Raw genomic sequence first — 26,308 nt, forward strand, 5'->3', positions numbered from 1 at the left:
AGTTTAAAACACAATAAAAATTTTAGATGTGCTTCGAATGCAAACACTTGTGGGATTGTGTATGACTTTAACAAGAATGACACCAATTACAGACTTTTTCTTATGATTGTATATCGAATAAAAGACAATGTCAGCAGACAATTAAATACACTAGTGTGAGTGTAAATAAATATAAAAAAGTTGAAAATAAATAAATAAATGTTTAAAAGAATAAAATACATATGAAAAAGTAAATGCAGAAAATAATTGATATAAAATAAATGTAATTAAAAAATAATTATTTGTTTTATTAAATTATATATTAATCAGATTGCTTTAGTTATTTCCTATTATTACATTTGTTTATTTGTACATTTATATATTTATTTGATACACATGAGTGTATGACAGTGGTTTGCACATTTTGTATGTATCTCTTATCTGACGCACACAGTGCAGTTCATGGATCTCTCTCCTAATGAGCTGATGATCTGAATCAGGTGTGTTAATTAAGGGAGACATACAAAATGTGCAGAGCGGTGGGTCCCCAGGACCAGGATTGAAAACCACTGGTGTAGGTAATGCGCTTCTTTTTCTCAAAGTTTTACGGGGCCAAAAAGAGTCCTTTCTGTTAACGACCGGTGGAGACTTTTATTTTAAAGGAGTATAATTGCTATGGACTTGTTGTGTTGTCGTAGTAGCTGTGCTCCCGATTTGGCGTTCCTCGCAGTCTCGTGCTTCACACGCGTGCAGTAGCCTGACAACAGCAGCAGCAGGAGGTAATGGGGAGAGAGGGGCACCGCACCGTTTAACAAGACAGTCTTCAACACAACACGACCAATAAAACAATTCACCACCGGTGAGCAAGCGCCTCAATTTACAAACACCTCGCGCGCCGTTCGCTTGTGTTTTTCCTTTCGTGATCCTCTGAAATAATCAATAAAAACAACCGAAGCTAACGTGAGCTCGCGTGCTAATCACCATCACCCTTAAAAACCGAGCTGTCCGGCGTACATTTATTGAAAACTGTTCGTGCTTTCAATCCCTGGCGGTGTAAATGCAATACGTGGTTTATTATAAGAGGGTTTTAATGCGGTAAATCAATGCATAATGTGATTTCTGCTTGCATGACGGTGTCTTTTTAGCTAAGTTACACGCGTCTGTTAACGTTAGCCCCTGAAAGACCGATTCACATGGACTGATTAATATTGATTATTTGGACGGTTTGAGATCGGGTAATGTATTCCATATGTAATCAAAGAGTAGCACAGTGCAAGAGTCACGTTTGTGATTGGCAAAGTGACAGATGCATGATTTTTTTGGGGGCCACTGGTGTCTTGCTGGTTTCAAGGCCAAGGTCGCAATGAGGCCTAAGTGATATGCATGAATGATCACTTTTAGCATATGATGGATAGTGTTTAGATGCATCTGTGGTGGTTATGATGGGTGTAGTGCAGGAAATATGTTGCTGGAGGGCACTGGTTTTCATCTGCTTGGCGTCTGAAACGTGGGTGATTTTTGCTTGTGTGCCACCAAGAATTATTAAAAGGCTATTATGCCTTAAGATTTAGAATATAGTAAATGTGGTTTGTATTAACATTATTATTTAAAAAAAATCTTAATTGTGTATCTTTTGTCTGTTTTACCATGGTAATTCCATGCTATTTGGACATTTTAGTAAAACCACAGGTGTCTTTTATAAATGCTATGGTAAATGAATATGATTATCGCTTAAAGTGCTGTGGTTGTATTATTACCCTGATACTTAAAAAATATATTGTAGAAATAAATGTTGACATGGAGCTCCAGATTATGTCCCAAAACTTAATTTTTTTTTTTTTTTGTGGTAACTCTCTCAGTGGCAGTACCGTGGTACAGTCAGATGGTACTGTATTCTGAAATAGACTGAGTATAATGCGCAGGATAAACCGTAATAGGGTTTATTTTAACATGTAAACTGACCAATATTTGTTGTGAGGTTGATTTTTGTTGATCCTGTGTGTGTAAACATAAACCAGTTATTAATATTGAATGCTATGTCATTAAAAGCTGCATTTTTTTTGATTGGAGAATTAAATATTTAAAAAGTCATGAATTGTCTTCCGTACAGCAGTATGAGCAATTATGTGCATTTTTTTTTTGTAATGTCTTATTTTTTTTTTATTATAAATGTGCATAGAGCCATTAGAATAGAACATACTGTGTTATGTCAAAGTTTTCAAACTCTAAATAAAACTTAATGCCATTTGATACGTGCTTATTCCATAACCGGTTAAGGTTTATTCTGAAGTTGAGATTTACCATCAGCTCTATGCTGACATATGAAAAACAAAGTTGTGTACCCGTTTGCCAAGTTCATAAATTGCTTGCTGCAGCATCTCATTACAATATTTTGCACTTGTAAACGCATGCACTGCAAATGCAATATCCCGCTGAATCAACTAGTTGCATTCTTCAAAATAAAGTGACAGTAATGGAAGCAGAATTAATTATTGATGAGATTGGGGGGGGGGGGGGTTACAGAGACCTGCTCTTCATTTTTAGGGTCAAATCAGGTGACCTGCTGGATAGGTTGGCCCGAGGGGCCCTTTCATGTGACAAGTTTGGAGGCGGTGTTGAAAATCGGGTGTTGGGCACATTTATGTTGGTACTCCTGCATGTGAAATTACTTTGAAGCTAGTTTTTGTCATGTTTGTCTGTGAATATATTCTGATTGGTAATGAAGTCGATTGGATTTATAATGAAGCTCATAATTCTCCTAAATTGATAGTTTAATATATTGATTTTTCTCTGATTGAATATATTTAAGAACAGCTCATTTTGCGCAGATTTTAGCCGTTTTATCTTGGACTGAATGTTACTAGTAAACGGTCAGTCCTCACAGAATCATAGCTGCTGCTATATTCAGAGTCATTCACATGGTAATGTAGGTCATGCTGAGCACTTTGTTCTGAAACTAGACTGGGTCTGCGGTATGCAGCCAGTCTGGCCTGCCGTTTTGCCTACAGTGTGGCTAGAGGTTAACAGGAAGTCTAGATGTCTTCACCGTTTTGACCAAGTGGACGTAGTTCTGTTAAGTTGAAATGAGAGCTAATATCTTCACTGGTTTCCTTTGCAGTAAATCAACATTGAAAATTGTCAAGGATCCTAAGTTGGTTTTACAAAAAATAACCATTGTCTATAATTGATATATTATACATGTATGTATGCATGTGTATGTCACTGAAGGATAGGCCTGCCCTGCGCTAATTGTAATTCTATAGAATTCTGCTAATTTGTTATTGGCCACTACAGACATCTAAAAAAGAAACAACTTGCACCAGCAACTATCAAGTATTTTGATTATCCTGGTGATCATTTCCATCATATAATTGTGAAATCTAGATATGTAATGCAAGATTAAATTTTACACAGTAATGGATTCCCTTCCCTGTCTCTTTAGTTATGTTTCCATCCACTTTTTTTTTTTTTTTTTTTTTTTTTTTTTTTTCTCTTATGCACATTTTTGGGATATCACATTAAAAATGCTGGATGGATACGACAAGATGCGCATAAATTCAAAAAATTTACATAAACGTATGCGCTCCACTAAGTAGGATAAAAGTATGCACAAACTAAGATGGGAAAACTTTAACCGAATAAATTCCTTAATGCGCATCAAAATAGACATGTGACTTTGCGATTGGACAGCATAAAACTGGACCAACCAACGGGCCGATCTCATTTCAGAGCATCTGAAATGCTAGTTTTGTCATTCTAAAATGCTTAAGCAATAAATAAGCTTATCTTATAAATAAGATGAGCGTCTGCACGCTCTGAAGCTCGTAATATTAGTGCTGTCGCGATTAAATAGCATCCAAATAAGTTATTTACATGTGTACTGTTTATTTTATGTATAAATACAAACACGTAGAGTATAGTTGAACATTTACATGTATATGCATTTATATATTTATATTATATATATATATATATATATATATATATTATGCTTATATAAAAAATATATTTTTCTTAAATGTATACATGCATGTTTGTTTTTATATATGTATATATATTATACACACACAGTACACTCGTATATTATGCAAACAAACTTTTATTTTGGATATGATTTAATCACAATTAATCCTTTGACAGCACTATATATACAAAAAATATATACAAAAAATATAGTATACAGTGCCTTCTACTATACTGCAGCACATTTTTTTTCTTATTTACCGCAAGTTAATCAGGAAGTGACTCTTTTTTTATTTTTTTTTTATTTTTTATTTTTTTGGCTGTATGATGATTTAAGTACTGTAGTAACTGTTTTTGTGATGGTATTGATTTTACTAATTAAGATAAAGTACCAGTAACAAGTTGTCTTGAGCCTTGATTTTCAACACTGGAAATCTGCTTGTGCGTAGTCGAATCGGGCAGCCGTGACCTGGCCAGCTGTTTTGCAGTCAAGCATTTAACATTGAATGTTTCGTTCACCGAAACAGATGTGTGTCAGCGTTTTCAAAATCTGAAAGTAAATAACCTATGTGGTTGCATTAGAGATTCATGAACCAGAACATGGAGTCTGAGAGCAGATTTTTAACCAAGAGCAAATGTTCGCTCACTGAAAATGAAGCCTCGTGTTACTTGAGCTGAAATGACTTGTGGTGATTTGTTGCAGCTGTGTCGAACAGCGGTGGTCAGGAGGAGAGTGTGGGCTCGATCCTGAGTGGCAAAAATGTTGACAAGCCAGTTGTCATCCAAATTCAGCTGTCCTCTCCTTGCCAGAGATATGTCCATTATCACAAGCTATGTTTCCTCTCTTTCCATTTTCAGGGTATTGAAAGAATATTGTCTCAGGCCCCCTCCCCCATCTGCAGCATTAAGGTACTGTCATTTCTCTCTCATGAGAGTAAAATACAAATTTTCATAATCAGTATGTTTAGATGTCCACTGCTATCTGGTCAAAGCAGTGGACAATATACATGTATGATTTAGACAACTCTATAGTGCAAGTAAGAAACTACTGAGGTGTTTTATTTGCTGTTAAGTAACATTGATTGTTTATTTGAAGATACGCCACTTAAAACATTTGGGATCTGTAAGTTTATTTATTTTTTGGAATTAAATAAAATGGTACTTTCACTCAGGATGACATTTATAATGTTACAAAGATTTGTATTTTAAATAAATGCTGTTACTTTAAAATTTCTGCTCACTAAAGAATTCTTAAAATAAATGTCATGCTTTCTACAAAAATATTAAGCAGATCAACTGTTTTCAACATTGAAAAATATTTCTTCAGCACCAAATCAGCGTATTAGAATGATTTCTGAAAAATCCTGGTTTTACTGAAGACTAGAGTAATACTCCTAAAATTTTATATTCATTTTTTTTTTTTTTTTTTTTTTCAGAGAAATACAGCATTGTCTTAATCTTACTGACCCCAAACTTGAATGGTACAGAAAAGAAAAAAACCTTAAATGTTTGTTTAAATTATGTTTTAGGTGTACTTAGCTTCTACATATAAATTATGATTACTATGAATTGTGCTTTTGAGGAAGAAGTAATCGTTAGATATGGCAAAATTAGTTTATCAAGATCTGAATGTCAGTTTAGCCTTAAACGGCTTGTAAAATCAAAACTGTTGGTCATTTTACATGTCAAACAGTTTACTCGACCTAATGCGGATAGCCAAAAGTAAAATTCACCTACAGCAAATTTTGTTGTAGTAATAAGGTGCTTGCTTAATTCCATAATTTGATAAATGGATACATACAGCATAATCTCAGACCTGTTTGCTCTATATGAAAAACAGATTCTAAGTGCATGTCTGTTTCCTTGCAGAGTAACTCGAAGGGAAAAAGAATGAGCTGATTTTAAGAGCTCTGATAATGATGCCCAGAATAAGTACGGCCTGGTCACACAGCGAAGTGGGAAACGTACACGCTGTGAGTAAACACTCCTCTATAATCAGTAACCCACCTGATCCAGATGGCCTCTAAAAAGAACTAAATAACACGTTGCTCAAAATACCACCAGACGTAACTGCAACGTGACATAGTTGATTTTAGTGCTGTTGTTTGTGACATCCTACTGATTTGTGACGTGGTCGGTCTCTTCCAGTGAGCATTAGAAGGCCATGATGCAATGAGATAAACACTGGATGACTGGAGGTCCCCTGCTTAACAGTCTCTAAGCATGGCAGGCCTACAGCTGGTGACCCCTGCCTCCTCACCCATGGGACCCTTCTTCGGTCTCCCGTGGCAGCAGGAAGCTATTCATGACAACATATACACACCAAGGAAATATCAGGCAAGTACTTTGAAATGGTTTGACACTGATATTTAAGTTAGTCTGAGTGCTTTTAACTCCATTAAAGTAGCATGCATGTACTTTGTACAGCTCATGGCCTATATTTCAAATACTTGTGAGGAAGAGATGGAAATTAACCATTAACCACTGAAGATCTTCCCATCTGCCATAGCTTTCAACTTAACCTGACGTGTAAAGATGTTTTGCTGTTCGTCACAAAGCTATTGTATTAGGAGGCTTGAAATATTGTGCACAGGTCGTATGGACTGTTTGTCATGGTGCTTCACTCCCTTACTTTCAATGCTTGGAAAAGAGCAAGCTTGGACAGTTTTCTAGAGAACACAAAATCCAGGGGGCGAGGTTGGATCCAGATCCAACTCATCCCACCTTACATATACCTAAACCTACCAATCTCCACCCCTTAGATGTGGATCCAGCCCCGCCCCCTGGATCTTTGATCTTTGCTTTTTTCTAAATCTCCTTTTTGTTAAATTGAAAATGAAATGAAAATCATGCAAATTAATCAATTCATTTTGTATTACAATTCCAAATACAAATATTTTCACATTTATGTGTTATTTATTTATTATTTTTGAAACGAGTCTTTTATGCTTACCAGGCTGCATTTATTTGCTGATTTTGAATAGTTTCAACTAATTGTAATTTCCCACCAGGTTGAACTTCTTGAAGCAGCTCTTGAACACAATACTATAGTCTGCTTAAATACTGGCTCAGGGAAGACCTTTATCGCAGTACTCCTAATCAAAGAACTCTCCCACCAAATTCGTGGAGAGAATGGGAAGAGAACAGTTTTCCTGGTGAATGCAGGTGAGGAATTGTCTAGCCTGCCGTGTCTCCTAAAAACATCAAAACATGATCAAACTCTTTCCATGTTTATTCATTTTAATTCTGGTTTGTTCGTTTTTCCCGATTGAAGCATCATCTGTGGTTCAGCAAGCATCTACTGTAAGAACCCACTCTGATCTCCAGGTAGGCGACTACATGTTAGAAGACATGACCTCATGGCCCGAGGAGATGTGGAACAGAGAGATGATAGAGAATCAGGTGTGATTATACATGTTCAATTTAACGTGCCTATAAATTTATTCATATAATTGTTGAAAGGTTTAATGGTGTCGTCATGCAGTCTCTCTTCTGTGAATGTTGTCCTGTCCTCATACCTCTTTCTTCCATAATGTCTGTTCTTTCAGGTGCTGGTTATGACATGCCACATCTTTCTGCATGTGTTAAAAAATGGAGTCTTGCCACTATCAGAAATCAACCTGCTGGTTTTTGATGAATGCCACCTTGCAATCACAGACCATCCTTATCGGGAAATAATGAAGGTGAAATTGCAGTCTTTTACAGCATTGAACGGGTGCAATGAAATCACATCTGTCAGTGTAAAGAGAGGGATGATAGAGGCCTCATCTAACTGTCACTCCACAGAGATGCTAAAAAGGTGTCGATCCATTATTATAGTATTAATGGGCATGTACTTAGTCCTGGAGATTGAACATCGGCACTCTGATAAGATATTGTTGCGTATTTGAAACTGGATGTTTTTATTTTGAAGGCTAACACTTAGTGGCACATCCTATGTTCAGAGTAAAATAGTCCACCCAAAAATAAAAAGTTCTGTCGTCATTTACTCAACCCTAGTTCCAAATCTGAATGATTACTTTTGACTGTGGAACATAAGATTTGAGATGTTTCCATGCAATGAAAGTTAATTGGATTCAATGTTTGATTCCCAACATTATTCAAAATCTTATTTTGCACAGAAAAAGTCATACAGGTTTGCAATGACATGTAGATGAGTAACTGATGACAGAATTAGCATTTTTGGGCTAATTATCCCTTTAACTTTGAAAACTGGCTGAATGCAGATGCTTTGACTTCTCTGTGCAATATTTTCTTAGGAGAATAATATTTTAGTCATAACACCTGCCAATTTACAAAATGCAGGCCATCGCTATGGAAGATGTTAAATTAACACATTAGTTATAATTACAGCTGTGCTGAAACAGTGCATTGATATGGATGTTTTTTCTCATATTAAAACACATTTACTGGAAATATTAATCGGATTACACAGTTGTTTTCATGATTGATTACTGCTGTCAATTTTGAGTGCTTTGTCCAACTGTAATTCAAGATGGTTGATAAAAACACCTAGTTGTAATACTTTATTAAACGGTGTCAGTCTTTACAGATTTGTGAGGGTTGCCCAGGTTTTCCTCGCATTTTGGGTCTGACTGCTTCCATTTTAAATGGCAAATGTGACCCTTGTGATCTGGAGGAGAAGATTCAGAGCCTGGAGAAGATTCTGCAGAGCAATGCAGAAACTGCCACTGATCTTGTGGTGCTTGATAGGTATGTTTCTGATTTCCGCTCTGGTGTATTTTTGCTTTTATTACAGCTTGTAGAACAATTGTTTCCTGGTAAAAGTGTCCATCTAATTTACACAATAGGACCGTTTATATGTCCTTTAAGTATCATTTATTATAGTAGTTTTTTGCATGTTTACTTCCAGGTATGCGTCCCAGCCTCGTGAGGTTGTGCTGGACTGTGGGCTGTATCAGGATCAGAGTGGGCTTTCTGAGAGGCTTTTGAGTGAGCTGGAAGAAGCCCTTAATTTTCTTAATGATTGCAGTTTATCTGCTCATCGAGAAGATGGAGATCCCACATTCATCTCCAAACAGGTTCTCATTTAGGATCTTGTATTAAAGCACCAATACTCTCGACAGGAGCTTCCTGCAGTGATTTCAAATAACTGTTTTGATTGTGTGATTGTTTATCCCTAGGTGCTGAATGACTGTCGTGCCGTGTTAACTGTGCTGGGCCCTTGGTGTGCCGATAAAGCTGCAGGAATCATGGTCCGGGAGTTGCAAAAATATATCAAACATGAGCAGGAAGAGATGAACCGCAAGTTCCTATTGTTCACAGACACCATTCTGAGAAAAATCCATGCCTTATGTGAGGAGCATTTCTCTCCAGCTTCCCTAGACCTGAAGTTTGTCACTCCCAAGGTCATCAAACTTCTGGAGATTCTCCACGAGTATAAGCCTTTTGAACGGCAGCAGTTTGAGAGTGTGGAGTGGTACAATAATCGCAGTCAGGACAATTATGTTTCTTGGAGCGATTCTGAGGACGAAGATGAGGATGAAGAAGCTGAGGCAAAGGAGAAGCCTGAAGCTAATTTTCCATCGCCTTTCACCAACATCCTCTGTGGAATCATCTTTGTGGAAAGGCGATATACAGCGGTAGTTTTAAACAGGTTTGTTTGCAGTGCTTCACTGTTTGTCTTAAAAATTCAATAAAAATAATAAATGCACTAAAACTACAATCATTCATTTTTAATGTTAAAATGAATTTAGGAATCACTATGTAATATTTTAAATGTCTGTATTGTCACTTAATAAATTGTGTCCTTGTTCAATAGCAGTATTCATTTCATTTCTTTTAAAATATTAAAAAGCTTGATCGCCCGAATCTTATATTTAACAGATTGCTTGTTTAAATTATCCAAAGATACTTGAATTAATTAATACATGCCCCCTGTAATGTGTGTATTAGGCTTATCAAGGAGGCAGGGAAGCAGGACCCAGAGCTGGCTTACATCAGTAGCAACTTCATCACAGGTCACAGCATCGGCAAGAACCAGCCTCGCAACAAACAAATGGAGGTAGAGTTCAGAAAGCAAGAGGAGGTAAGAGAATTCAGCAGTCCTAGGAAATCTCTTGTGCCACTTTAGCTTGGACTAACCATAAATGTTTTTGCTGATTGATATTACTGTCCAGGTCCTGAGGAAGTTCAGAGCCCATGAAACCAACTTGCTCATTGCAACCAGCATTGTGGAAGAAGGCGTTGATATTCCAAAGTGCAATTTGGTCGTTCGGTTTGACCTGCCGACAGAGTACCGGTCATACGTGCAATCCAAAGGTCGCGCCCGGGCTCCAGTCTCCAATTACATCATGCTAGCCGACAGCGAACAGACAAAAACATTTGAAGGAGACCTCAAGACCTACAAGGCCATAGAGAAGGTCAGCTGATTTAATGAGATATTGCATGTACATTAAAATGTGTCATTCTAAGAGTTGTATGTCTTTTTAGATCCTCCGAAATAAGTGCTCGAAGTCAACAGAATGCAGTGACTTTGAACTGGAGCCGGTGACAGATGATGACAACGCTCTACCACCTTACGTCCTGCGCTCAGAGGACGGCGGCCCACGTGTCACGATTAACACAGCCATTGGGCACGTCAACAGGTCAATACTCTTTTCTGAATCAAAGATTGCTATATTTTGATGCACGTAATGTCGTGCTTAAATGCTTTTGTGTTGTGCAGATATTGTGCGCGTTTGCCCAGTGATCCGTTCACTCATCTTGCTCCGAAGTGTAAAACTGTGGAGCGGAAGACTAGAGGTTATCAATCCACGCTCTTCCTACCCATTAACTCACCACTCAGAGTTCCTGTCACTGTGAGTTCTTGCCAAAATACATTTTTCAAAATATTCTGACATTTTGTCGTCTTTGCTAGGCGTTTACACAGACTGTCAGAATTCTCACCCTTGTTATTCCAAACCTGTTAGACTGACTTTCTTCCATAGAACACAAAAGGAGAAGTTTTGAATGTTCACACTGCTCTTTTCCATACAATGAAAGTGGATGGAAACCATGAGCTGTCAGAAAAGTTGTCCATATGATTTGACTGTCTTATTCAAAGTCATTTATGGTCATATGATTCTTTGTGAGAGAGACAGACTGAAATTTAAGATTTTCACTGACAATCTTTCCTTGACAAACCATGACAGCCATGGTCACCATTTACTTTCATTGTATGAAAAAGAATAGTTTTGACAGTCTGCTAGAAGTCTTTTGTGTTCCATGGAAGAAAGTCATACAGGTTTTAAAAGACATCATGTATGCAATTTTTATAAATTTGTTCTCGAAAGTGAAACGCCTTCCAAATGTTTCTTTATCCCTTTAGGGGCCAACTATGAATTGTGCAAGACTTGCAGAGAAAGCTGTTGCTCTTCTTTGTTGTGAAAAGCTGCACAAAATTGGTGAGCATGAAAGTCCAAATATGAGAATTCTGATGCATTCTGTGAGTTGCTGACAGATGTGTGATGCCGTGTCTAGGTGAGCTAGATGATCATTTGATGCCTGTGGGAAAGGAAACTGTGAAGTATGAGGAGGAGCTGGACCTGCATGATGAGGAGGAGACGAACGTGCCAGGAAGACCTGGCTCCACCAAGCGGAGACAGTGTTACCCAAAAGCCGTAAGTGTCATGAACCCAAAATATCTTTTTAAAAGTCTGTCAGGATTAACATTTTTATTGGTATCACCATAGTTTGTAAGTGTTTGAGAAAAATGTCTCGTGCATTTATTTGACCAGAAATGCGGTGAAACCGTAATATTGAGTTTTGAATTTTAATATAGATGTAATTTTTTTTTCTGTGATTTGCAAAGCTGAAGTTTCAGCACCATTACTCCAGTCTTCAGTGTCACATGATCCATCAGAAATCATTCTAATGTCGATTTGGTGCTCAAGAAACTTTATTTTGTCAGATTATTGATATATTGGAGGTTTTTAGGATTCTCTGAATAGAATGTTCAAAAGAAATTGGAAATGGAAACAATATTTTAGCATCTTTACGATCAATATCCTGGCTAAATAGAGGATTATTTTCTTTTTCCTTTTTTCTTTAAGTACGATGAGTAGAAGGTAGGGCTGAACGATATATCGTTATCGTGTCTATATCGAGATATGAACTTTCAAGATATTACTATCGAAAAAAGCAACGATATAGATTTCCCCTCTCCGCGCTCGCCCCGCCCTGCATACAACTCTGGCAGTCACACAACGAACATCAGTTTTACGAGTGCCCTTGAATGCACCGCTGAGGTCCCTATTCGACCGCAAACTTGTATGGTATAGCTCTGGAAATTCAGACACAGAGAATCAGCTGTTCATCCATTTTGAGTTCGGCGCTTGTTTGGATGCCCCGTTTCTATTGGCCGCGCGGGGAAACGTCACAGAGCGCAGCGGCAAAAGTTGAACTATTTTGAACTTTGACCGCTGGTGCGCTCCGCTGCGCGTGCGCTTTGGTCGGCGCAGCAACTAACCGCCCTCGCGCAGCGCAAGCCATTGAAATGAATGGGTTTCATAGCGCAGCGCATGCCGCGTCCTGTGTGTGAAAGGGCCTTTACGCCGTACGAGTCGACGTCCACCAGTGAGTTCTTAAAAATAAAACTACACTTTCCAAATTTTTTTGTATTATGATGTTTTTATTTTTCTGAGAAATGCTTGGTTTTCACCGAATCCGTAGTCATATCGTATCGATATCGAGATATCTGGCATGAAAATCGAGATATGAAAATTGTCTATCGTTCAGCCCTAGTAGAAGGTATAGAATCATGTTGGGTTTCCTGTCTTGTAGATACCAGAGTGTTTGCGAGGGTGTTACCCTGTGCCAGAGCAGCCTTGCTACCTTTACGTCATAGGGATGGTCCTCACCACCCCTCTTCCTGATGAGCTCAACTTCCGGCGGAGGAAGCTGTACCCACCAGAGGACACTACTCGATGTTTTGGCATCCTGACAGCTAAACCAATACCTCGGGTAATCGCCTTTAATGTAACTTCTCTTTCTGAATCTGCAGATCCTTGGAGAAGAACTTGTCCACTTTTATTCATTGTGAAATACTTTGATTTTATAAAACAGTCAAGTGTATCCTTCATTTGATTTATATCTGAGATTCATTAACTTGCCTTGAACTTTCAGATCCCTCACTTCCCTGTGTATACACGTTCTGGTGAGGTGACCATTTCAATTGAGCTGCAGAAGCCGGGCTTCACTCTGAGCGTGAAGCAGCTGGAGCTGATCACGCGTCTGCACCAGTACATCTTCTCCCACATCCTCCGTCTGGAAAAGCCAGCACTGGAGTTTAAGCCCGTAGAAGTAGATTCTGCCTACTGCGTTCTACCTCTCAACATTGGTGAGTGCTGCAGTCAGCCACAGCGAGATTGTCTTGTTTGAATATGAGATTAAAGTTGGTCCTTCCTCTGATTGTCAGTTTAGGATATGGTCTTGCCTAGATCTGCAATGAATCTGTCAAATATTTGATTATTTGGACAAAATGACCTATATTTTACTGAGCAGACATGGGCAGATCCATTCCACAGCATACGGACCTAACTAATAATGATAAGCTGGACTTTTTTGGCCGCACCGTGGCTTTTATTTTGACTGCACTTACATGCACAGGACCTTGCATTCTTCATTAGTTAACAGTTCTGTCAAATTATTCCAGAGAAAACTGTCAAACAGTGAAACTAAATGATATATTAAAAGTATAATAAAATTGTTAATAACAGATGCAAAAACTATGATTTCTCATACCATCTGGATTCTTAAAATATGCATTTGTCATTTTTAAACTAGTCTTTAAATCTAATAAATATTGAATTCCAAAACCTTTAGTGAAATCCAGCTGTTAGATAATCTAGAAGTGTGCAGTTTTACACACATGAGCAACAAACTTGAAATCCTTTTTTATTTTTTTTTATTTTTTTCTTAAACCACTTTTTGCTGTATACAATTAGTCACTGTCATATTCTCGTTAATTGAAATTAGCATTACCTAGTCTTCAAGAAAACATGATTTCTGGTGCAGACTTACCAGATTAGTGCACAGTTGTTAACAGCGTCTACTTTGTTTTTTTTTACTGTTCCTTTTCTTTTTATTTTATGTGAAGTGACATAATGCCAAGTATGGTGACCCATACTCGGAATTCGTGCTCTGCATTTAACCCATCCTATGTGCACACAGCAGTGAACATGCACACCGTGAACATAAACCCGGAGCAGTGGGCAGCCATTTATGCTGCGGCGCCCGGGGAGCCGTTGGGGGTTCGGTGCCTTGCTCAAGGGCACCTCAGTCGTGGTATTGAGGGTGGAGAGGGTGCTGGACATTCACTTCCCCCACCTACAATCCCTGCCAGCCCGAGACTCGAACCTGCAACCTTTGGATTACAAGTCCGACTCTCTAACCATTAGGCCACGACTTCCCCATAGTAAATAAATACAATATGTATATAAATATGTAAATAAATACACACACACGCACGTCTTATCTCCACCATCGGCCCCCTGCTCTCAAAGATATTGGCTATAAAGTCTTTATCAGTTGATCACTTGTTGCAGCCCTAGTCTTATAACTTGTGTTCTTTTTAGCTGAGGATTCCAATACATTGGACCTGGATTTCAAGTTCATGGAGGATATTGAAAAGTCTGAAGCACGCATTGGCATTCCAAATACTCAGTACACCAAGCAAAACCCATTCATTTTCAAATTGGAGGACTACCAGGATGCTGTCATCATTCCAAGGTACAAAAGTAACTTGTGAACGGAGTCTTATTGCCTTTGCAATTAAGCTCTCATTGATTTATACTATGCTTTTGTTTTCACTGAAGTTGAACTCTACCCTTATGTTCCATTCCTCCCTCTAAGGTATCGTAATTTTGACCAGCCACATCGGTTCTATGTGGCTGACGTTTACACAGACCTCACCCCGCTCAGTAAATTCCCCTCTCCAGAGTACGAGACTTTCGCTGAGTACTACAAAACAAAGTACAACCTGGACCTGTCTAATGTTAACCAGCCCCTACTGGATGTGGACCACACATCTTCAAGGTAGGAAGTAAAAAAAGACAAGTTCTGGTATTTTTTTTTTTTTTCTCCCCCTAAGAAATTCATTATGTCCATGGTGGTCTTTTCCTGTAGATTGAATCTTTTAACTCCCCGGCACCTTAATCAAAAGGGGAAAGCCCTTCCCCTCAGCAGTGCGGAGAAGAGAAAGGCCAAGTGGGAAAGTCTACAAAACAAACAGGTATTAACTGACGGAAAGAATTTGTGGTGATGATTAATAGCCATCATACCTGAATTAAGTCTAATCACACCGCTTGTTCAAGTATTTCCTCCCACCGAGAGCAGTAACGGATGAACAGAGGTTTGACTCACATCAGATAACAGCTTTTGGTTGCATTTCTGTTTCGTCTGCTTAGATTTTAGTTCCAGAGCTCTGTGCCATTCACCCCATCCCAGCCTCTTTGTGGAGGAAAGCTGTCTGCCTTCCCAGCATTCTCTACAGACTTCACTGCCTTCTGACGGCCGAAGAGCTGCGGTCTCAGACAGCCATTGATGCTGGTGTAGGGACTCAGACCCTGCCTCCTGATTTCAGGTCAGTAAAAAAAAAACAATTACACAAATCATATGCATAACACTCATTCGCTGTTTTCCAAAACCTAGTGAGCTCTCTCCATAGACATAATTTTAAGGCACTGTAGGCGCACTCTTGATGCAAAGGCTGTTCTAAAAGCTATTACACATAGTTTTGATAACTCATTATCATAGGAAAATATGCTTTGCAGTGGAGAAAAAGGCTGAAAATGTTTTGTCTAAAGTATTTTTATATGGTTGATTTCTAATTGGTGGTTAAAAAAATATTGATATCGCCGAGGATTATATATTGACCATTATTTGCCAAATTTGAATTCAGTTGGCATTGGCAGATTTTATTTATTTTTAGCTGATAAATTTGGAAAAAAGGACCTCTGTTGACACTGTTGATAATGCAGGACTTTTATTTTGACAGCACCGAGAATGCCTGCACCTGAGTGCATTATAAATGTTTTTATTTTACAGGCTCTTTTTTTTTTTTTAATGTTCCCTTTTTTTCATGTTGATTTATTTCTAATTTAGTACATATAAAGTAAAATAAACCAAATTTTAATGCAGCATTTGCTTTGCATATTACTTTTATTCTTATGTTGTATAGTTAGCTTGGCAACATGCTAACATCAAACTCTATTGGATTCATTTGTAACTTGAGTCATGTGTGGCACAGAGTTAAAAAAAAAAAAAAGAGAAACACTAAAGCGTTCCAATTCATTTGTGAGGTAACATCTTAGAAAGAAGCTGGCTTCAGCAATCTCTGCATTAAAGGAAGTGCTCCTATTTGAGTCCTAATCTCATTGAATATTAACCCCAGGTATCCAAATTTGGATTTTGGATGGAAGAAATCCATCGACAGCAAGTCTTTCATTTCCTGCCCCAGTACATGTATGGAAGACGACGATCACTGTAAACACGGCACAAGCTCAGAAATAGACCACACTGCCCTGGAGGGCTGCAGTACGGAGGCCTCCCAGCCTCCAGAGGGCACTCTCCCCTGTGAGAACTGCAACACACCAGATGAAAAGCTAGAAACCCACATGCTCCCAGTGACTGATCTCCAGACATCTAACAAAGACAAGAGCGACTGCGTTTGTTCCCGAAACCTCTCTAACGGCACTCGGGGCGACAGCGACGACCTTCCACGTAGACATGACATTTGCCAATGCTCTCAGCTGGGACCTCTGGAGAGTGACCTATCAACACAAACCACTACCTCAGTTCCTGTGCGACCCTCTCCAGCTGGCGAGCCACAGCCCCAGCCCAGCGACGAATGTATCCCAGGCAGGAACTCGGATCTCTGCGACGGACATGTGAAAAAACCTACCTCAAACTGTTGCCCCAAACCAGAGCCGGCAACCAGCACCACAGCACCTTCAGAAGTGTCATCAGAGGTCTCTGACGTGACATCTACATCAGCCTGTACAGGTCCAGCCTGGGATTCTCCCAAAACCTTGGGCCCCAACCCCGGCCTCATCTTGCAGGCCCTGACCCTCTCCAACGCCAGTGACGGCTTCAATCTGGAGAGGTTGGAGATGTTGGGTGACTCTTTCCTGAAACACGCCATCACCACCTACCTGTTCTGCACTTACCCAGACGCCCACGAGGGCAGGCTGTCATACATGAGAAGCAAGAAGGTAAGATTCACACAATGACTAAGATCATTAGAGTAACTGCAAAGCAAAAATCACCATTAAAAAATGCATAGTAAGTTTAACTTATTCTTTTACTAATCTTATATATTTGCAAAAAGTTTTATTTTTAAAAAATATTTACTACTTTAGCATAATTTTTATGAATATTTAATTACAAACTATTCGTAAACATTCATTAATAAATATTACACTGAAAAAAAAAATTTAACCTGTAAGTTAAAATAGATTATTGGAGTGAGTTTTACAAGAATGCGGTTTTTTTTTTTTTTAAACAATATTTCATATTTAACTCGATGTGTTACTTGCTGTTTGAGAAATTTCTAAAAATTGTTTTCCATTCCTACTTTTTTTCAGTGTATGAAATTAATTTTAAATGTATTTGTAATATTCTTTAAATATTCGTAATGCTAAATTTCTTATGCATTCTGTATTCAGTACTTTACATTTTAGGCTAAAATTAATTTAGCTCCTTTTTTTTTTTTTTTTTTTTTTTTTTTAATAATGTCAGCTTTAGTTGTGCTTTTTGTTTACTTTTTATTAATTAGTTTTAAGTTCATTCCTGTAAAAATAATTTCCCTTTGTTGCTAATAGAATATTCACCATTTAAAGTCTAACCGATAAATTTGTAAGACTTGCATACTGAACTGTTTGGTTTTCATCACACAACACTTTGCAGTTACTGGTGTTTTACTGAAGATATTTATTTCAATTACTGTTACCATTTATATAAAGGCTCATTTATTTGAATGTTTTATTTTTGCTTCACATGTTATATGGGAAAACAAACTACTTTTGCTCCAATGTCTCCAGGTCAGCAACTGTAACCTTTATCGCCTGGGGAAGAAAAAGGGTCTTCCTAGTCGAATGGTGGTATCCATTTTTGATCCCCCAGTAAACTGGCTTCCCCCGGGCTACGTGGTGAATCAGGACAAAAGCAGCACAGACAAGTGGGACTCAGATGAGGTATGAGTCAGAGCGTGTCCGTTGTTTACCAGATAGCTCAAGTCGAGCTTAACCCAATATCAACATGCATCTTCATGCACAATTACAAGTTTGTTTACATGGCTCTGTGCCTTCAGCTGAGGAACATCTTGGCAGCGTTGAGCTGCAGCTGTTTCCTGTCATTGCCACTAGGGGGCAGGTTCATCCTTTCTGGGTGAAGCTGGTTTCAGAAAGGAATTTATTCATGCAGTTTTTATTTTTATTTATTATACATGGAAAAGATTAGAAATAGTCAGTTCAGCATGACACACCTTTTGGTTTGATTTAAAACAAATGGCAACAAATCTTCCTCAATTCACTTGTCATCTCCAGGGCAGTTACTTCCAAACCTCTCCCTACAAGAAATGGATATAAAGTAAAAGATTTAGATTAAATATAGTAATGCCAACCTACTGAAATTTCTGTAGAGTTAGGAAATGACTCTTAAACAAATTGTATTTGTAAAGTAAAAAGCGTCAATAATGCAATGACAACACAACAAATCTAAGATTATAATATCATTCAAACCATGTGCAAATATGAAAACCTTAAACAAATCTCAATGTATGTTTTATATTTTGGGAAGAACATTTTAATTTTAATAGGCTAATATTTGTATTTTGTAACTATATAAATGAAGATGCACTACCATTAAATATTTTTTAAATGTATTCATTTAGATTCAATTGATCAAAATTGACAAATCTTTTGTAACATTATAAGTGTCTTTGCTATTTAAAATAAATTCTGTTTTGAGCTTAAAATAAAAGGTGTCATTGTTTCCATAGAAATATTTAGCAGCGCAATGGTTTTCAACATGGATAATAAGAAATATTTCCTTGACTTAAAATAATTTTGCCTAAAAATTATGCAAAAGCTTTTTTTTTAATATTACTAAATCTTTCCAGTCCCCTAATGTTTTTCACATTATCGAAACAACTTTTTATTCTAATAATTTGAAGAAATGCAACTTTATAGGTTAACGTTATCACGTTGCATAAATATATTGTGGAATTCAAGATATCTGCAGCCGTTAACACAAGGCACAATTCAAAGAAGCATGTCAGGTCAGGAAGAGGTGCCACAATTATTTAAAATGAAATATCTGAAATATTAAGTAGAAGCCACAGTTTTCCATCTGTGTTTCAGCATATGTGATGTATTAGGACATGTGCAGAGGACCAAGTAAGAAAAATGGAAAGAACTCTGCTTCTGGTTTCTACCAGCCCTCTCCATGGTTTCGACAGAGACTGGCTGTATGTTTTGGGTCGCTCTGTGTGGTTCAGGGTGTATGTGTATGGTACGAGTGTTCTAAATTTGCCTCGGGTGCTGTAATTTTAAGTGTCACTTCCATGTATTATTACAGTATAAGGTGTCAAGGTATTAACATTTTTAATGAATATGCAATAGACGTTTTCTCACATGGTCAGCGTTATGGCATTAATGATAAAAAAATATTTTCAGGGTACATTTCAGCTTTTGAATCACACTAGATTGGATGAGTCATTGACTTGGACTGGAAGCCTCGGTTGTCTTAGAGCTCTCCTGAGCAAACATAATACTGTGGTTGAACTAAAACGCTTTTAAATTGTAATCTGTTGTAGATACTGAGCCTTGGCTTTACAGGGCTCTTGGACTCGACGTTCCTTTCGTGATGTTTGGTTTGTTTAAGCTGTAAGACATCGGTAAATCTTTGTTTTTCAGAATAAAGATTTGGCCAACGGAAAAGGCAGTGATGATGATGATGACGACGAGGCAGAGGATGTAGAGGTCGAGCCGTCTAAAGAGGTCAATGTGGACGATGAGCTGGAGTACTACTATGAGCACATCAGATTCATCGATAACATGCTGATTGGCACCGGCGCCTTCGGGAAGAAGATCTCCCTCCAGCCGGCCGAGCCCGGCTACGATTGGAAAGCTCCCAAAAAAGCCCACAACTCCCACTTTTCCCCAGACGGCGGCGCTGATGAGTTCGATTACAGTTCCTGGGACGCCATGTGCTACCTGGACCCCAGCAAAGCTGGCGAGGAGGATGACTTCGTGGTGGGCTTCTGGAACCCCTCAGAGGAAAACTGTGGCACGGATATTGGGAAGCAGTCCATCTCCTACGATCTCCACACCGAGCAGTGCATCGCCGATAAGAGCATAGCCGACTGTGTGGAGGCCCTGCTGGGGTGCTACCTCACCAGCTGTGGGGAGAGAGCGGCCCAGCTGTTCCTGTGCTCCCTCGGCCTGAAGGTGCTCCCGGCGGAAAAGCAGAGTTCAGGGGGGTCGGCCGAGCTGCAGTACGGCTGGCTCAAGATCCCTCCGCGCTGCATGTTTGACCACCCGGATGCAGAGCGCACCCTCAACCACCTAATCTCTGGCTTCGAGAACTTCGAGAAGAAGATAAACTACATGTTTAAAAACAAGGCATATCTCCTGCAGGCTTTCACTCACGCCTCGTATCATTACAACACCATCACAGGTCCGTGGATGTTATTTACACAGCGCAGTTTCTTTTAGGGTTGTGGCCTGAATCCAACAATATTTCCTTTAATAATTGTAAGGAAACACCAGCTCCCCAACCTTACTAAACAAACAGTGCTGCTTTGGCAATTTTCATACTACTTTATTTAAATGAACACTCATTACAACAAATACAAGTGTTATTATTTGTTTAATAATAATTTAAGTGTATAATTTAATATAATGTATTGTTAGAATTGACTAAATTATAAGAATAGTAATAAATTCATTAACATTTAATGTAATGAATAATGACATTCAGTTATGCTTGAATGAATTTATAATATACAATGTTATTTTATTACTGTTATTGTTATATAATTAATTTATTTTTTATTATCATAAAATAAGCTATTTAGAATTAACTTTTATTACTGTTATTTTTTTATTACTATTATTACATAAATATATGTTGTAGTACTGAGTGGTCATATAAAGAGGTTTTACTTTATTATATTTAATATAAAATAATTATTATTTTCAATTATATAATATGCTTTCTCATAACTTTTTGTAGTAAACCCATTAATTTCCACAGTTGATTTGGGTCACTCGCATATAATTTACAAAAATATTTAGTACTGGTATGCCAGGCAACTCCAAGTGTGAGATGAAGTATTCTGATTTATATAACTAGCTTTTTCAATTCAGCTCATTTTATTACATATGTAATGTAGTTAGATCAGTATATTTGATTCAAACCAATAATTTTTTTTTTTTTTTTTTGAAAGATGCGGATTGAGAATAATTTGTCTATAAATCGGCATACACATTGCACTTTGTTGCACTTGGCAAGAACAACTACTATATTTTCAGTTGTGTTTTTACAATCACTTTATTTCTTGTGCGGTGACCCTGTTGTATTACTGTTCTGTGATATTAATGGTCTCTTCTTATCCTTTGTTCAACTCTGAACTTTGGACAGATTGTTATCAGCGGTTGGAGTTCCTTGGTGATGCAATTTTAGACTACCTCATAACAAAGCACCTTTATGAAGATCCCCGGCAGCACTCCCCAGGCGTGCTGACCGACCTGCGCTCTGCACTTGTCAACAACACCATATTTGCTTCCCTGGCTGTCAAGTACGATTACCACAAGTACTTCAAAGCTGTCTCGCCCGAACTCTTCCACGTGATCGACGTTTTTGTGCAATTTCAGCTGGAGAAGAACGAAATGCAAGGAATGGATTCGGAGGTGAGCTATCATCTCACCGTTATCTGTTAAAGATATTAGGCCTTGGAAACCATAGTTTCATTTATGCCATTGTCCGCATATATATGGATAATATTTCATAAAGATTTAGTACCGTGACATCCTATCACTAGCGGTCATCGGGAATCTGGTATGTGTTTGTATTTGTTTTCGTTTTTGGATTGTAAAAATGCAGTTGGATTTAATTTATTTTGAAATGGTTATCTTGGCGCTGAATCTGGTCTTGTTTGACTGGAAAGCATTTTATGCCTAAGGGACAACACTGGATACTGAAAGAGGAAAGACAAATTGAATAAAATAAGTAATGTTCCCCTTAATTGCATAGCTGGGTAATGTTGTCCCCAATATTGGACATTTAGGCCTTTTAAGCGTAATACTAAAAGTAATTGATCACAGTTCATTTTGAGAGGAAATACCATTACAGTACAGCAACGCTGTCAGTTCACATTTTAAGTTGTGACCGCAGTTAATTTTTTTTTTTTTTTTTTTTTTTTTTTTGTGGGATGTGAATTTGACAAGCGCAGTTTTCTGTCCTGAGAGGGAACACTTATTTTCTGAGTATGTCAATGGAAAAAAAAAAAGGTAGTGGAATTGTTTTTGATCTCTCATAGCTTCGCCGATCGGAGGAAGATGAAGAGAAGGAGGAAGACATCGAGGTCCCCAAAGCAATGGGAGACATCTTTGAATCGCTAGCTGGTGCAATTTACATGGATAGCGGGATGTCACTTGAGACAGTTTGGCAAGTGTATTATCCAATGATGAGGCCGCTCATAGGTAAGGGCCAAAGACGTACAGATGAGTAAATCGGTTCTGCATTTCTATTCCGTCTGATTGTCTGCCGGCTCATGTGGCGAAGACCATAAGTTCAGTAATTTTCATACGTCGTGCCATTTTAATGTGTGACATGCCAGATTGAAATGCTCTGCTTTTGTTTTTGCCTCGTTTTCTAGAAAAATTCTCCGCTAATGTCCCTCGATCCCCAGTGCGTGAACTCCTGGAGATGGAACCGGAGACGGCTAAGTTCAGGTGGGAATGTCTTTCCCTTATACGCAAGCAACCTCTCAAACATAATCATCTGCAAAATACATGCGCTATAGCCATAATTTGTATGTGCAAAACACTGTAAAAGTTACTGTATCAGTGTGTGGTTGAGAGATGGTCAAAATTCTGAATTTTTGAAATGACCTCGTATTTCTGAGTTCTTGCAATGTCCCTATAAGAGTTTGGAAGCTGTAATGTGAGTACGGCTGGATTGATACTAAAATGTTGGCTTTGGTGGGTCAGTTTCAACACTAAATGAGTTTTAGTCTTGTGACGATCATTTTTAATATTATCAAAAACGTCTAGTTTTATATCATTTTAATTAAAATGGTATATTTATAAAATTAAATTATTCATATTAATTCTATATACATTATCATCATTTTAATTTTTTTTTTTTTTTTTAATTGCATTAAAAGTAATTTGTTTTGCAGGTTATATTGTGAATGGTAAATACCCCACAATATAAATGATGCTTTATGGTTGCTTAAATTATTTATGTATTATTATTACTAATATTCTGTCTATGTATCCAGATTTTTTGGTTAATCTTTGTTAAAGTAACAATAGGTATTTATTAAATTTAATTTATTATTATTATTAATAGTATTGATGATTGTTAATTAGTGCTGTCAAACGATTAATCACATTCAAAATAAGTTTGTGTGCTGTGTATATTTGTCTATAAATACACAGATACAGTATATTTCAAATTTATATTCATGTAATTTATATTATGTCAATACGCGTATATTTAAGAAATATAAACTTGTGTATATAACACGCACACAATAAATATACACCGTACACCATGTAAGCAACTTTAATTTTGGATGTAATTAATCGTTTGACAGCACTAATTATTATGGTTGTTATTGTAAATTATTACATTAAAAAAATAACATGAATAAAGGCTGTTTTGCAGCCCAGGTAAGATGCTGAAATGGTAGAAATTATATTGTGAATGGTAAATTTCTTTTTTACCACCAGTACACCACATAGTATTCTTAATTGTTACAGCTTAATTAATCGTAATTGAAATGTTTATTGTTAATGATTTTATAAGGTTTTTGTAGTTATCAATTATTGTCATTTGTGTCACGGTCATATTTTTAAATAGTCATGGTCATCTGTTTTTCTTTCTCTCCCTCCAACAGCCCTGCGGAGAGAACCTACGATGGAAAAGTACGGGTGACTGTGGAAGTGGTGGGCAAAGGCAAGTTCAAAGGTGTGGGACGCAGCTACCGTATAGCCAAGTCAGCGGCCGCCCGCCGAGCCCTCCGCAGTCTCAAAGCCAATCAACCTCAGGTCCAAAACAACTGAGCTTCAGACAGCAGACACCCCATCGCACCAGTCAAAAACACAGCAGAAGCCCTCTTGGCACCAGTTTATGGCCGAGCCAAGAATCGTGGCCGACAGCATTCTCACTGGGGTTGTCAAACTCAAATGAATAGTCAAAAGATTTCGGTGTAATTCACATGGGGTTCACATTTCATTTTATTCTTTACGTGCGCGCAAACAATCTTTTTTTTTTTTTTTTTTTTTCTCCCCAGCTTTGTTTGATCACGAGTGCTTTTTTTTTTTTTTTTTTTTTATGTATTGCAAGTGTTAAGAAAAAGGTCAGGTCTTCTCCCCCCCCCCCCTCCCTTCCCTGTTTTGATTAACATTTAAAAAAGATATATGCTCTGCTTTGTGGTAGTGGTTAAAAAAAAGCTAAAGCTTGTAGGTAGTATTACAGTGTACATAGTTTAAACTCCAAAGTATCAACTAAATAAGAGAAAAGACAGTGACAAACACAAAATTCCTCAATCTGTGCACTAGTGCCAGTTTTGCTGCCGTTTTGCAGTAAGGGCACGGAAAGAAATATGGTGTTGGTGTGAAGTGTTTTTCTCTATCTTGAGATATATTCTCAATCAAAATTGCACTTCTCTAGGGTCCGCGTTTTTGACGAGATTCATGAGGTTTTTTTTTTTTTTTTTTTTTTTTTTTTTTTTTTTGTCAGATCACAGCAAAATCATTTAGCTCTGTATTGTATTGAGAGCGAGAGAAATGCCCTCACATCCTTAAGATGGATAGGAATTTGACATTCCCGATTATTGTAATCAACACACTTGTAAACGGCACTTGAGGATGCATGTTCGTGTAGCCGACCAGATGGGTTGTATAGACGTCATAGAGCTGCGTTATATAAAAAAATATGATATTAAACGTTTATTACGACACATTCGTTGATACTTGGGTTTCAGTAATGTCTTTTGATATTGATATTTAGTTGACAGTCTTTATGAACATTAGATGTCTCCATAGACTGATTTGACTGACTTAGTTTTGATATAACGACACGAACGATAAACAGGAGGATATATCACCTGGGAAAATATGCTGCAGATTTTATATTAAATAAACGTAAAGCGAAAAATAGGATCAGATAATTCTGTAAGACACAAAGCACCTTTACGTACAGTCTTTAGGACAAACCGATATTTCGCTAGATGACTTCACGTGCATCGCTTACCAAAGTCGATACTGATGCAGTGTTGTGAGGTTGCACCTGTTAAATCAATCCCTCAACATTCACACATTTGGAGATGTGGTAACCAGCCTTTGTTTTAGTGTAAATGTGTTGTAGCCTCTTGTCTAGCCTAAATGTTTTCATTTTAATAGGCATTCTTCACTTGAATACCTCAGTTAATTGCATGCATTTTTTTTTTTTTTTGGTGCTATGTTTAAGCTTGAACTTCTCATCTTTTTGCACTGTAACTGTATTACCTCTTAATTTTACCTATTTGAAATCTGTTGGGTTGGTTTTCTGTTCTGTCAGCTCGTCAAGCTGTAGAAATTGTTTCCCCGTCTATTTCTTTTTTTGTTTTTTTTTTTAATGCTTGAAGGGGAAATGCTGAGGAAAAAAGTTATCTGCACATAAACTTGATGCCTCTCTGAGCTCGGATTTTCCTTGCATTGTGCATCCGATCAGAAGGGTTACTTAACACTTGAGAAAATCGATAGATTTGCACTCCGATGCGTTCTTATAAGCCATGCATCTCACCTTTGTCACTTTCCCCTCTCAGTCTTACCAACTCTAATTTAACTCAAATAGATAAGGGTATCCTGTTTCGAGTTTAACTATCACTTTTACCCCAGAAATAAGGGTGCAAATTAATATGTAAATTGACATCTTGAAGGCTACCTTTCTTTCCCCCTCCTCGTTTTGTCTATACTTCAGGAATAGTTTGCCCGTAACGTAACTGAAGTTCCATAATCCCAGGCATTGCTACCTCAGAAGACCCTTGCGAATAGTTTGACCTTATCATAAAACATTGGTTAATATATTTGCCTTTTAATAAATCTGAATGGCATTGAGGCACAGTATTGTATACGCTCATCAGCACCTT

General features: G+C 37.7%; 1 protein-coding gene across 1 annotated transcript; it reads left to right on the forward strand.

Annotated features, from left to right (window-relative positions):
• Positions 1 to 822: 822 nt before the first annotated feature.
• On the forward strand, positions 823 to 24,239 carry LOC306850605 (endoribonuclease Dicer; the record flags this gene model as incomplete). The annotated part of the gene is made up of 29 exons (XM_079386317.1): positions 823 to 838; positions 4,801 to 4,851; positions 5,812 to 5,915; positions 6,091 to 6,279; positions 6,954 to 7,107; positions 7,217 to 7,344; positions 7,491 to 7,625; positions 8,495 to 8,655; positions 8,816 to 8,984; positions 9,087 to 9,559; positions 9,859 to 9,991; positions 10,083 to 10,325; positions 10,396 to 10,550; positions 10,631 to 10,763; positions 11,273 to 11,348; positions 11,425 to 11,564; positions 12,727 to 12,906; positions 13,069 to 13,282; positions 14,520 to 14,673; positions 14,797 to 14,979; positions 15,070 to 15,175; positions 15,351 to 15,526; positions 16,337 to 17,156; positions 17,985 to 18,137; positions 19,860 to 20,622; positions 21,589 to 21,857; positions 22,487 to 22,649; positions 22,826 to 22,901; positions 24,074 to 24,239. Exons 4-29 carry the CDS (start codon positions 6,166 to 6,168, stop codon positions 24,237 to 24,239), a joined length of 5,637 nt encoding a protein of 1,878 aa, XP_079242443.1. The 5' UTR covers positions 823 to 838; positions 4,801 to 4,851; positions 5,812 to 5,915; positions 6,091 to 6,165.
• Positions 24,240 to 26,308: the final 2,069 nt, after the last annotated feature.

Source organism: Barbus barbus (assembly GCF_936440315.1).
Source record: "Barbus barbus genome assembly, chromosome: 30".
Taxonomy (NCBI): Eukaryota; Metazoa; Chordata; class Actinopteri; order Cypriniformes; family Cyprinidae; genus Barbus; species Barbus barbus.